We start from the raw sequence: 14,038 nt of genomic DNA, 5'->3' as shown, positions 1-14,038 counted from the left end.
ACCTTGTCCCTCTGTGGGGCGGGACCTCCGGGAGACTCTGTGTCCCACACAGATGGAGTCCTGGAGGGCTCCCGGGTCCCCCCGATGCCCTAAGCGGGCCCCCGCACCCCTAGAGCCGCCCTCTTTGGAGCAGCATTTCTGTGGCTCTGACCACGGCGTCCACAGGCCACCCAAAGCGCTCGAGGTCCCCCCCGCCGGTGCACAGCTCCGGGGTCTGAGGGGCGCTTGTCTGTCACGTCTGTGTGTCCTGAGGGTAAGCTGGGCCCATCCCCGGGGGGTGTCTGTCCAGGCCCTCACCTGAATCCAGGGAGTTTTGGGTCTTCTGCACACGTGTTCATGCATTTTAGGAGTGTAACACAGAGACCTTCCTGGGTCCACCCACCCCTGCAATGCTTCACTCGTTGACTGTGGCCGCGTCGGTCACATTTGTCCCCATAAAGTGGCACTTGAAGGGTCCTGGGGGAAGAGTGCCAAGGCAGGCCTGTGTGGAGCAGAGACACTTTCTTCTAATTTAGGAGCCGATGGAGAAACACTCGCTGCTGAGTTATGTAAGACGGGCTCTTCTTTGCTTCCATCCAGAGCCTGGAAAATGCCCCAAGGTGTGTTCGCCAGTTCACCCCTGGCTCGTCCCACACACATGGAGTCGGTCCATCCGTGGCTTCGAGGCTCTGTCACCTTCTCCCTCTTCTGTTTCTTTCATTCATCTCTTTGATGGATACACTTTCTTCTCATCGCTGCTTCCTGTTTCCATGTAATAACATGTTCTGATTCATAGTTTTGTTTGTTCTCTCTTTGAAGATAAAGCAGTGGCAATAGGAAACTAGAAAAAAGGCTATGAGGAAATGACCCCTTTTTTCCCCAATAGACATCCAAAATTATTAATTATGTATTTCTCTCTAATCCTGTTCTGCTCATTTAATATACTGAGGTTTCCTAACACAGAAGTTGATTTTCTGATGTACCTTTTTTTTTTTTTTTTCCCAGGTGATTCTCCTAGTGATGCAGGTAAGGAATAGCCTTGAGTAAATCTGTTTGGTGTAACTTGTGTACGTGTGTATAGTTATTAACATGTACTCTCAGGTTTATGTTTTACAAACTGTATTAGTGAAAGTAACTTAAGGAAACATAACTACACCAAGTTAAGATTTAATTTTCATATTTTATGAAAATATGTTTCCAAAGAATACATTTCAGAATTTCCTCCTGAGTGTAAACTGTATTTCCAATAATCAAGTTCTGATTTTACTATTTTCTAATGTATAAAGTCCTTTTACTTTAAATAGTAAGAGTAAATTTAATTGTCTTAATATTATAGCTTGGGCTTATTATTTACTGATTAAATATTTATCAAAATGAACAAAACTTTATTCAGATTATAAAAACAATATGGTACAGAGCCAAAGTGAAAAACCTTAAAAATGCAGAAAACTATGGAGAAGAAAATGAAAAGCAAGTGCCCCTGCTCGTAACTCTAACGGGTGTCCTTCTAGAGCCCACCTGTGTGTGCAGTGATCAGATACGTTACCCTACTCTACTGATGATACGTACATTAACATGACGACTGTTTTATACGAGGGTCTCACAGACCGCAGCTCCCTGAAGCTTCGTAGTGTCTGTCACTGTTGTAACTGCTGATGGGTGAGCGTCTTGACACGAGGTTACACGTGTCCGCTTCTTTCCTTAGCTTGTATTTCCTTTAAGTTAAATTGCTGACTTGATTGACCTACCTTTTGAATTCTGTTTCTGGAGAAGTTAAACCAGTTTGTATTCTCAGGGTTTGAGTGTGCCCGTTTCCCCAAATCTCCCCCCAAATTTAGATATCAAGTGTCTGTTTGAACTTCATCAAAATGATAGATGAGAAACGTGTTGCGATTGGTGGCCGCATGGCTGTGCCCATCTCGGGCCGTGGGGCCCGGAACCTGCTGCAGTTCCTGCGGCTGGTGGGGCAGCTCAAGAGAGTCCCACGTACTGGCTGGGTATACAGAAATGTCCAGAAGCCAGAGAGCGTATCAGATCACATGTATAGGATGGCAGTTATGGCTCTGGTGACCAAAGATGAACATCTTAACAAAGACCGATGTGTACGCCTAGCCCTGGTTCATGATATGGCAGAATGCATCGTTGGGGACATAGCACCAGCAGATAACATCCCCAAAGAAGAAAAACATAGGCGAGAAGAGGTTTGTTTTGAACTCTAGTATGCTTATGGTTGAAATTCATGTGGGCATCTTGCAATTCATCCACAAGATGTAAAATCCATAAAACTCTTAGAGGAAAACATAGGCAGAACACTCTATTAAATAAATCACAGCAAGCTCCTTTTTGACCCACCTCCTAGAGTAATGGAAATAAAAACAAAAATAAGCAAATGGGACCTAATGAAACTTAAAAGCTTTTGCACAGCAAAGGAAACCATAAACAAGACCAAAAGACAACCCTCAGAATGGGAGAAACTGTTTGCAAATGAAGCAACTGACAAAGGATTAATCTCCAAAATATACAAGCAGCTCATGCAGCTCCATATCAAAAAAAAAAAACCAACCCAACCCAAAAATGGGCAGAAGACCTAAATAGACATTTCTCCAAAGAAGATATACAGACTGCCAACAAACACATGAAAGGATGCTCAACATCACTAATCATTAGAGAAATGCAAATCAAAACCACAATGAGGTATCACCTCACACTGGTCAGAATGGCCATCATCACAAAATCTACAAACAATAAATGCTGGAGAGGGTGTGGAGAAAAGGGAACCCTCTTGCACTGTTGATGGGAATGTAAATGGATACAGCCACTATGGAGAACAGTATGGAGGTTCCTTAAAAAACTATAAATAGAACTATCATACAACCCAGCAATCCCACTCACTACTGGGCATATACCCTGAGAAAACCATAATTCAAAAAGAGTCATGTACCACAATATTCATTGCAGCACTATTTACAATAGCCAGGACATGGAAGCAACCTAAGTGTCCATCGACAGATGAATAGATAAAGATGTGGTACAGATATACAATGGAATATTACTCAGCCATAAAAAGAAACGAATCTGAGTTATTTGTAGTAAGGTGGATGGACGTAGAGTCTGTCATACAGAGTAAAGTAAGTCAGAAAGAGAAAAACAAATACCATATGGTAATACATATATATGGAATCTAAAAAACAAAAAAAGGTTCTGACGAACTTAGGAGTAGGACAGGAATAAAGATGCAGATGTAGAGAATGGACTTGAGGACACGGGGAGGGAGAAGGGTAAGCTGGGACGAAGTGAGAGAGTGGCATGGACATATATACACTACCAAATGTAAAATAGATAGCTAGTGGGAAGCAGCCGCATAGCACAGGGAGATCAGCTCGGTGCTTTGTGACCACCTAGAGAGGTGGGATAGGGAGGGTGGGAGGGAGATGCAAGAGGGAGGGGATATGGGGATATATGTATGCGTATAGCTGATTCACTTTGTTATACAGCAGAAACTAACACAACATTGTAAAGCAATTATACTCCAATAAAGATGTAAAAAAAAAAATGATAGATGAAAAAAAGCTCATTTATATTTGCAGTTGTTTGATTGCTGTCTCTTCACATATTTACTAGTTGTTTGTTTCTTTCTTTGTGAACTGCTGGTTGGCTTGCTGCCTGTCCAGAAGGAGACGTTGGACCTTCTGGCCAGGAGAAGTGTGAGGTGCCGGAGAATTCCGAGCTGCCAGGCGAGCTCCCAGCCGCCGTCAGGTTCGTGTGCTCTGGTTCCCACCCGGGCAGCTGCCCTGCTCCTCTCCGTACCTTCCACAGCTCATGTAATGCTTGGGCTTCATTGTGAGGAAGTGTGTGTACAAAGAAAGCAAAAACTGTTTTTCTTGTACCTGAGGTGTAACTAGCTCACGTAGATGTTTTAGAGATTTAGGGAAATTCGTACTTAAGGCTAAATTATGTCATGGTTTGATTCCTGATAGTTAGGTTACTACTTTTTGTACCTTAAAATGAACGAGAATGTAAGATTAGAAGATGGATACTTTTAGACTTGTCAGGCTAATGGAACGTTCTTAATATTCTGCAGGCTGTGTCCTAACTGGCATATTGATGGTGGCCTGGAAATTAGCATTAACGTTAATGTGGGTTTTCATCTGTCCACTTTGAAACGTGCAGGTGTTTTGTATCCCTTTTCAGGAGGATACCTCGGCCCGGGAGCGCACGGCCCGCGCCTCCCCGGGTCAGGCGGCCGGAGAGTGCGGAGGTGCCGACGACGGACAGGTGAGGCCCTGGAATCGCGTTGGCACCGAGGGGCAGGGCTTCCCTGGCGCTGGTGGGACAGGGACGGGTGAGGATGGTGCGTGTGCTGAGAGATGGGGGCGGAGCAGGCAGCAGACGGCGCAGGGAGCACCTGCTATTGAGTAGAAGAGAACCCGGGGTAGAGCGTCACCTCAAACCTCGTGCGTGCCACACACTTCAGATAGAAGTGAGGGAAAACACAGGTGTTCGTGCTCGTACAGTTATGTCTTTACAGTTACAGGGAAAGTGGATTGCCCCCATCTCTACATAGAGGATTTTCTAAGCATGAAAACAATTAGGGGAAAAATAGGATAAAAAAATTTTAAGGCTTAATTGCACAAAAATTAAAAAACAAAAGGTGGTCAGAAAGTCATCAGCAGTATAAAGACAAGCCTCAGGCAGGGCTTTTATAAATTTTACAAATCTACCTGTGGATCCAGTACAGAAAATCAAAACAAAAAACTAGGAAGATGAGAACAGGCTGGTCGGAGTGGGCTTCAGATGGAACGGGAGGCGGGGCCTGGAGGCGGCGTAGACGTATGGTTGCCGGGGGAAGCGGAGGGATGCGCAATGTCAAGGGAAGTTAGGGGTCTCTGTTTTTAAGATGAGCCAGCTAGCACATTTTTGTGGTGCGGGGGATGGTCCAGTGGAGAGGGGGAGACTGGAGATGCCGGCGTTGCGGGGTGGGGAGAGGGGACTGTGGGAACAGAGCCCCTGGGTGGACCAGGACGTGTGGAGGGAATGGCCTCAGCGAAGGCTGGGGGGCTGGTGGGTGGGCGAGATCCCAGGAGGTGAGACCCTGGCTCTTCATCTTTCTCCTGAGCCAACAGCGAGTCTGGGCGAGGAGGGGCAGGGCTCAGAGGAGAGAGGAGGTGGTGGATAGTGTCCTCCACGAGAGGGGCTGGTGAACGGGCGAGGGCAGAGGTCCTACCCGGGGGCCGCCCCAGCCCGGGGCCACATCTGGGGGCGTTTTGTAGCACCGTGATTGGGGAGGAGGTGCAGGGGAGGCCCTTGGCCTCTAGGTGGGGCTTGGAGCCAAGGATGCTGCTGAGCATCCTGTGGAGGACAGGCAGCCACACCCCAGAGGTCTGTGGCGTGCCTCCCAGGGCACGTGGGGTGGAGTGATGGCTCAGCATCGCGTGGACTTTGTTCTCCGGCCGGAGCTGGGAAGATGGGTGGGGGAGGCCACAGAGTGCGTGCTTGGATCCGCGGTTAAGCATTTGCTGTCAGTGGCAGTGACAAGGCATCACTCTGGGAGTGATTTCTCAGCCCTTGAAATCCTCAAGAGTGAAGCCAGGAGCCTGGAGTGCGGGGTGAGGCCCGGGATTGGCAGGTGGCGGCACTCATGATGGGGTTCAGGACGAGACTCTGATTCTCGGGGAATCTCTGACAACGTGAGATTCAGAGTTGGGAGATTTTAGGGAGAAAGATCTGGAAGCCTCCATAAGCCCAAGGAAAACCTCGATCCTCCTCGGGACCTGGCGGTCGGAGGCCAGAAGGAGGAAGGCCTCGCAGGGCAGGCACGTGGCGGCAGCGTTCGGGGGCGAGGGTGAGGGTGGGGAGGGTTTGCTGAGGGGAAGGATGTGGGGAGGGTTTCGGGAGCTGGAGGTGGTGGGATGTAGGCCGGACGGGGTGTACAGAGGGCGTGGAAGACCAAGGACGAGACAAGGTCGGTCCTGGTGGGGCAGGACGGGCGGCTGGGAGTGTCTGAGGACCCTGGGGGTGGAGCCGAAGGTGTTAGTGGGAAGCGGGTGTTGTGTTGAGAGCTCACACCCAAGTGCAGGGACTGCTTCTGGACCTCCCATCCCACTGAAGGGTGTGTGTGCACGCGTGTGTACATGCGCTGGAGAGATAGTGGCAGGGGCTGAAGGGTATTTGTTGAAGCGTAACTGTGTCAGGTTGGTAGGGAAGAAATGAGGGCAGGAGGGGCTGGTGGGGAGCCATGGAGTGTTGGGGTCCGGGGGCTGTGGTCCAAGTGCATGCGCAGCAGAAGTCAGTGCCTAAGCAGCAGGCAGCTGGTGGTGGTCTGCCGCGGGGTGACAGTAGGCGGGGCAGTTCCGGCGGTGGCCACTGGAGGCAGGAGAGAGCCCTTGGATGGAGGCGGTTACCAGGGAGACCAGGTCAGGAGCCCGTGGACATCGGACTGATCCAGAATGATGGCAGGCCCTCGGGGAGAGGCAGTGTGTAAGTGAGGGTGCTGGGCGGGGCCGTAGGTCAGGGACAGCACCCAGCAGCCAAATGAGGGGCCTCGAGGAGGCTGCTGTGTTCCCGCGAGAGACCAAGGATCAGGGTCTGGGGTGGCACTGGCCAGCAGGGCCACCAGTGAGTGCCACCCCTGCCCTGAGATTTGCGACTTGGGAGACCGGGCTTCTCCTGGAGAGGGGCTGCAGGCCCAGGGCTGGTCCCGCAGCGAGCTCGGCTGGGAGGAGGGCACGGCGCGGGGCGGGGTGGCACAGTGGGGCGGGGCCTGGCGGCTTTCCCCAGACTGCACGTTCGCAGACTGCGTCTCAGCTCCGGCCTCCTCTCAGGGAACCTCAGACACAGTTCCGGACGCTGGGATTGATGAGGACGTGTGACCTGGAGAACGTTTCTAATTTAATCTGATTTCTTTTCATTTAGGACAGGAAGTGGTAAAACCGTCTCAAATGTGATCGTAGAGTCACAGAATTCTGACAGTGAGGACGCCGACCAGTTTGTGGTGGAGGCCGCCCCGCAGCTCTCTGAGACGTCAGAGCTTGAAATGGTTGGTCAGCCACAGCGTGTGTTTAATAATCACACTCAGACAGCACTGGAATTAATTCTCCAACTTAGAGATTTGTGTAGACGGCATTTTCCTCCAGCGTTTCAGTTAGTTCTCTGCCATCTTTAATTTTGTCACCTCTGCTGAGATGCATGCAAGCATGAGTTTGAGATTCCAACAAATCTGAATCTCCTTTTCTTCTCCTTCCTTTCCTGCTCAGGTACAGGCGGTGGAATTAGAAGATGAGAAGCACGGTGAGTCGTGGGGTTGTGTGTGCACACGTGTGTCTGCTCTGTGTGTTGTGAAAGGATCTGGTGAAATGAGCTTTGTCTGCCAGGGTTTGGTCAGGGGTCTGAGTAGCAGTAGATGGGATGCCGTGGGCACGGATGCCTCCTCCATGTGTGGGTTATTCTGGGAGGCTATGGAAGCTGCTGGGGGGCGGGGGGTGGCCAGGACCCCAGAGGGCAGCCGTAGGCAGTTGTGGGGATGACATCACTTCTTTTCTGCACGGTTAGACTGTGGGATTGGATGACCCCTGAAGTCCTTCCCAGGTCGACAGTTCTGTCATATTGTTTTCTTCCCAAGCACAATGTCTTCCTTGATTTCAAACATTTATAGAAGCAGAGAGAATAGTCTTGTGAGCCCCTGACGGTCGTGCAGCTTGTGCGGTGAGTGGTCATCTGGTCTGACCTCAGTCTCCACCGACTGCTTTCGAGTCCTGGAGAGCATCATTTTTGCCATAAACATGTTCTTTTTTAAAAGGCATAACCGTCACTCCATTACTATATATAAAAAAAGCAGTCCTTCCTTAATATCATCAAATGCCTGTTTTTTTTCCCAGTGGTTTTGTGTGTTTTTCTTCTGGTTTGTATGAGTCAGAATCCAAATAGGGTCCCTGTGTTTGCAGCTGGTGGATCTAACTCTGAATCCGCTCTTAGCCTTAGGTCCCCTACCACCCCATCCCCCTTGTAGTTTATTTGTTGAAGAGGCTGGTCGGTTGTCCAGCAGAGTTCCTCACCGTTGGGTGTTGCTTGTCACACCCCAGTGTTGTGGGTTTCTTCCATGTGCTTCGGTTCCTGTAAATTGGTTCTAGAGACTTGGTCAGATTCAGGTTTTTCGGGCAAGAACACTTGACAAGTGGTGTTGGTTCTTCATCACACCTGCCCGTCTCTGTGCTTGTTGGTTGGTCTCAGTCTGTTGTTTCATGAGGGTTGTGGGGACGGTGACCATTCTCGTCCCGCCCCCTCGCCCCTCCAGCACGTTTTGGTGGGCAGTCTCCACACTGCGAGGCTTCCCTCTGCAGGAATTCGCCGCTCCGAGGCCCAGCTTCGTGCTTCCCCTTCATTGATCAGTTTTCTTAATAGTGCATTTGTCTCCTGGCACCTTCAGGGGTGACTAACGAGGGCTTTGGTGGTGGTGGTGGGTTTTTTTTTTTTAATATTTATTGGAGTAGCTGATGTACAAGAATATGGAACGAATTTGCATGTCATCCTTGCACAAGTGTCATGCTTATCTTCTCTGTATCGTTCCAATTTTAGTATATGTGCTGCCGCAGCAAGCGCTTGATGTCTGTATGATGTCATGGTTTTTAACACGCTTGACGTGTTCCATTTCAGTCCATCTCAGTTTTCTCCTTGATGTTCTGTTGTCCAGTGTTTGACCTTGGGGGCCTTTTGACACGTCCCAGTGGACTTTGTAGCTTCCTTGTTTATGGTAGGACAGATGTTTCAGGCTCGTTTTGTGTATTTCCTGCCTGGTGTCTCTAAGGAGCCTGGCTGCAACTTGCTTCTGGGTTGGTCATTGTTTCTGGGGGTTTTCTAATTTTTTTTGTAGGAAAGTATATCCTGAGTTTGTACTGGTATTTCCAACTTAGATTTATGATTGCAGGGTTCTTCCTAAGTTTATTTTTGCAGGTACGTTCGTTCCTGTCTCGTGCCCCAATCCTGGCTCCCAGCAGCAGTAGCTGTTTGTGTCTTTACCCTACATTGTGCACTCACAGCAGTTCAGAGCAACACCACTGGTGGTTAACAACGACGTGATTACTGGAAACACCTGAGGATCGTTTTTGGCAGATCTGCTTGCCTTTTTGTTCTCAGTGCACATCCCATTAGGGACGTGCAACCGATTCTTCTCTGTCCGGTTATGCTTGCCAGCGTGATACTATTATGTTTACTTTTTATTTATTTATAAAAAATTAAGAAACAAAAGCAAAAAACCAAAATGAAAAAGTCACCATCGCTTCTGTCCTCAAGGAGCAATTAGAAGGGACTCTTTCATGATATTTGCTTCATGGTCCCTCAGAACCGGAAAAAGGGAGGCATTTGCTCCTGTGGGTTTTCTCTGATGTACCTCCAGGGTCTTAGGGCTCTGGTTGCAAGGCATGATGGGAGAAGGTGGACGTGATGATAAGTGTGTTTGGCCTGCATAGCTGTAACGGGGGGTGGGGCGGGAACAGGGTCAAGGGGAAGGAGGCAGGTCTGATTTCAGGGTTTCAGATGAACCTCTTCTTCCTCGGGTCTCAGTCCTGCAGAGCACGGATTGTGACACTGCTCCAGCTTCTGATTCAGTGGATACACGATTTCAAATATGAGCTAACAGTTCATGATGCTTCAAGGTTTCGATACTGTTACGTTTATAGTTTCATTTTGCTTTCAAGTTTTAGGCTTTGAAATTTTTGATTTAATTTTGTTTTATCTATGTAAAATATTCCCTTATGTGAAATATTCACATAGTTCCAAGGTCAAATGTACCAAACAAGATATATTCAAATGGTTTTTCATATGATCTTTATGCCACGAGTAATCCTTTTAAAAAAAAAAAAAAGTTGATGACTTGTCCCAATATAAAAAAAGTATTCGTACTTAGTCTACAATAGGCTGAGAGAATTGCTTTGACCTTTTATCATACAATGATTATCTGAAGCCGTTTCAGTATAGAGAGAGAAAGGATAAGAACTAAGTATCCCTCCTCACCCCCAGCCCCCCACCCCTTTAGAACAGGATAGCTTCTTAGGGCAGAGAATCACTTTAACATAAAACCACTGGTTTTCAACAGGAGGACTTGTCAAAAAAATTTTGGAGACTAAGAAAGATTATGAGAAGTTGCAGCAGTCACCCAAACCTGGAGAGAAGGTAACAAAATGATTTTTGTCAACAGTGGCATTTTAGCAGTCTGTTTCACACATTTACATTTGAAAACTAGGAGCATCTTTCAAATGTTGTGATTATCAGTAATGTCTGTTTACATGTTTACAATCCCCTTCCCATCTCCCCCACCCTCCAGTTGGGAGGATAGAAGATTTGGGGCTTTTGGGGGGCGACGTTGCTTCCCTGGACCCACATCCAGTCCCGTCCTGGGTAGGGCAGTGGCCTTGCTTGGGAGCTCAGGAGTCAGGGTCCAAGGCCTGTTCTGCTCTGACCCCCTGTTGACCCCTTCCTGCCGGGTGCATCCCTTCTCCCTGCACAGAGTGGGCAGGCTGTCTGCATGGCCCTGGCTGATGACAAAGTAAGAGTCGGGGGACGTTTTCAGGGCTGGCTTTTAAATACACGTGCTATTTGTATGTGGCCTCCAGCCGTCTCCCTTACAGGTGTGTGATGTGGCTTTGTTGGAACCCACGGCCTCCTACCAGCCACTACCCTTGGGCACGTGACCTGGGGTGAATACCTGCAGGCCGGGTAGTGTGCCTCAAATGCCACGGGGAGGTTTCCGTTATCGCGCCTTAAAAAAATAAGAATAAATCTTCATTTTGTTTTTTTGTTTGTTTTTTTTTTGCGGTACGCGGGCCTCTCACTGCTGTGGCCCCTCCCGTTGCGGAGCACAGGCTCCGGACGCGCAGGCTCAGCGGCCATGGCTCACGGGCCCAGCCGCTCCGCGGCATGTGGGATCCTCCCAGACCGGGGCACGAACCCGCGTCCCCTGCATCGGCAGGCGGACTCTCAGCCACTGCGCCGCCAGGGAAGCCCTGTTTTGGGTTTTTATCAGAAGTTTCTTGGTTAGTTGCTCTGTCAGCAGCCAGCAGTTCCAGTAAGTTTTACACACACTCCCACAGACACTTTTCTTTCCTTGCAGTTGAATGAACGGTTATTTGTTTTAGATAATTTTGCTTAAAATGTCCTGGTTTGGCATGCAGATACGGCCTGCAGGATTGATAGCTACTGAGGAGAGCTGCATGGTAGAGCCCGCCGTTAGAGGGAGCCCTTTACAGCAGTAACGGGAGAGTAGCGTAGCCTGAGTTCTGCCGGCAGCACCACCGCCAGCTCTTCTGAAAAGAGAAAAACTCTTTCTGCAGTTTATTGTCTGTTGCTGTGGAATTTTAATATGTCATAGTCCTTTTCATAGGCCTGAGGACTTGTCCCGGTGTCCCTGGCAGTGTTTCTGCAACCCTGTCGGGAACCTCCAGTGTGGGCCTCGGGCTGTTACTGTAGGTAACCTTTGAAGCTTCAGTTGCTTTAAATTTTATAGCTATGTTTTTCTGCAAAGCACAGTAGGCCTGTGTTTCAGTTTCCTCTGAAGAGTAGATTTCAGATTAGTAGATCTTCTGACTTCAGAAGATAAAAGGGAAGAAATTCCCTCGTTTGGTGAACATTTGGGGCTTTAAAGGAGTACAGTTTGTGAGTGTTCTGAAGTCAGGGGCGATGTGTATTACAGTTGGGCGGGAAAAGCCAGCAAGTTTCTCTGCTCTTTTTCCTTTGGTATGTTATAGACATCAGATTTAAATTTAACTTGTGGGTCTTCTAAAAACGTTTTAATTAGATTTTCAAAAATAAGTTAAAATGTATTGGGAAAGTTGAAGTCCTTTCTGTCCTCGCTCTGATCCTGTTCTCACGAGGGCAAAACCACTAAGATGCGTTTGGTGTGCTCCTTACTTTTACGTGTATCTGCATTGCTTTGTGAGTTTGTAACTTTATCCTGTTGTTGATTTGTCGTGCAAGTTGCTTTCTTCAGACAGCGTGATGTTTCTAGTTTATTCATTTTAATTGATGAATGGTATTCCAGTGTTTGTCAGTAATTAATTCCTTTACTGATGGACATTTAGGATTCTTCAACCTTCCGCTGTTTGTGAACAGTGCTTCCACGGGCTCCTTAGCGTGTGCCCTGGCACACAAGAGCCAGTGTCTCTCTCCAGCAGTGGTCAGGAAACGTCCTCTGTAAAAGGCCAGATAGTAAATATTTAAGGCTTCAGAGCCATACAGTGTCCATTGTAACGTCTCATCTCTGCTGACGAGCTTGCAAACGGCTGTAGCATAGATACCAGTAAACAGATGTGTGGCCGCGTTCCAATGAGACGTTATTCACAACCGCAGAACCAGGCCTGGGCCTGTGATTTGCGACCCCCGTCCTTTAGAGGCCGTGCCAGACCTGGAATCGCTCGCCAGAGCACGGGCAGAGCTGCAGTTTCACCAGGTGCTGTCAAAGGCTGTACCGATTTGTTCTCCAGGTGGAATGAAAGCCTCTGTTGCCACACAACGTGCAGCCACAGCCAGGATAACGGACGTGCCCACCGCCCTCAGAAGTGGCCTTGGGCATCCCTCCCACCCACTTCTCTCCATGCGCCCCCCCCAGTCCCCAGCAGCTGCTCATCTGCCTTCTGGCACTTTAGTTTGCATTCCTAGAACTGTATATGAATGGACTCAGTTGGTATATACTTTTTATTGGGTCTGGCTCCTTTTATCCATCCTGATTGTTTTGAGATATCTCCACGTTGCATCGTGTATCAACAGTTCACTTTTTCTTTTACCGCTGAGTAGTGAGTAGTCGGCGGTGTGCGTGTACTGCCGTGCGCTGACCCACGTAGCAGCCAAGGAACATCTGGGTTGTTTCCGGTTTGGGACTGTTGCAGACAGAGCTGCTGTGAACAAGTCTTTGTGTGGACAAATACTTTCATCCCACTGGGTAAGTACTTACGAGTGGGACTGCCGGGTCATGTGGTAAACGTGTGTTCACCTTTTTAAAACACTGCCGGCCTGTCTTCCAGGGTGGCTGCACCACCTCCCATTCCAGCCAGCAGTTGAGTTCCAGTTCCTCCACACCTTCATCAGCACTTGGTGTGGCCAGTCTTTTTAATTTCCTGTGGTTTTGATTTGCATTTTCTTAGTTGCTAATGATGTTGAACGTCTTTTCTGTGCTTATTTTTCCATTCTAATATCTTCTTTGGTAAAGTGTCCAAATTTTTTTGCCCCTTTTAAAATTAGGCTGGTTGTTTTCTTCCTGTTGAGTTCTGAGAATTCTTCTTATATTCTGGATACGAGACCCTTATCAGACATGATGTGCAAATATTTTCATCCAATCTGTGGCTTGTCTTTTCCTTCTCTTAACAGCGTCTTTCAAAGAGCAGAAGTTTAGGATTTTAAAGTAGTCAAATGTAGGGGTTTGCTCTTTTGGTTGGTTGTGCTTTTGGTGTTGTGTCTAAGAAGTCTTGCCTAACCCTCAGTCATAGAGGTTTCTTCATATATTTTCTAGAGGTTTCATAGTTTTAGGTTTTATATTTTGAGTTAATTTTTGTATAGAATGCGAGGTATATTGAAGTTTATTTATTTGTTTCTGCATATGGTATCCAAATGTTCCAGCATCATTTGTTAAATTGTCACCCTTAACAAATTTTTTGCCCAATCTGAAGGATGTACGATTGTATCTTCTTGTTTCTTTAATTTAATACTAATAGCAACACACACCTGTTGCCTCCCTCTGTGCTAGGGGCTTTGTATTGATTGCTCTGGCCTCGTATCAACCGTCTGGTGTCAGTTCAGTCACAGTCCTGTATGCAGAACTCCTGGTGCCAGAGGTATTTGGTTTTAGAAACGTGCTGCGGTACATACGCTGTATATCCTCTAATCCCTCCTGAGGCCAGAGGTAATCAGATGCAGGAACAGTTCCACAACAGCATGGATTAAGAGTCCCACTAAGGGGGTGGGCAGAATGCTAAAAATAACCTCACATGAGTTTTGGTGCCAAGTTTATGAAAAATCTTTCCATTTTCAGCACTTGTGGCTTTTGGAATTGACACTGTGGTTTCTTCTCGTGTGTTGC

General features: G+C 48.0%; 1 protein-coding gene across 2 annotated transcripts in view; it reads left to right on the top strand.

Moving 5' to 3' along the window:
• Positions 1 to 14,038, top strand: part of TRAF3IP1 (TRAF3 interacting protein 1) — a 67,821-nt gene that overhangs the window by 21,218 nt on the left and 32,565 nt on the right. For both annotated transcript variants that reach the window (XM_082658750.1, XM_082658751.1), the window contains exons 8-13: positions 985 to 1,005; positions 3,651 to 3,735; positions 4,171 to 4,254; positions 6,892 to 7,015; positions 7,233 to 7,266; positions 10,067 to 10,143. In XM_082658750.1, the coding sequence (XP_082514876.1) occupies positions 985 to 1,005; positions 3,651 to 3,735; positions 4,171 to 4,254; positions 6,892 to 7,015; positions 7,233 to 7,266; positions 10,067 to 10,143 (425 nt within the window). The remainder of the gene's footprint in view (positions 1 to 984; positions 1,006 to 3,650; positions 3,736 to 4,170; positions 4,255 to 6,891; positions 7,016 to 7,232; positions 7,267 to 10,066; positions 10,144 to 14,038) is intronic.

Source organism: Grampus griseus (genome assembly GCF_964374135.1).
Source record: "Grampus griseus genome assembly, chromosome: 7".
Classification (NCBI taxonomy): Eukaryota; Metazoa; Chordata; class Mammalia; order Artiodactyla; family Delphinidae; genus Grampus; species Grampus griseus.
The sequence above is the reverse complement of the archived record's forward strand: the minus strand, read 5'-3'. Positions and strand labels throughout refer to the sequence as shown.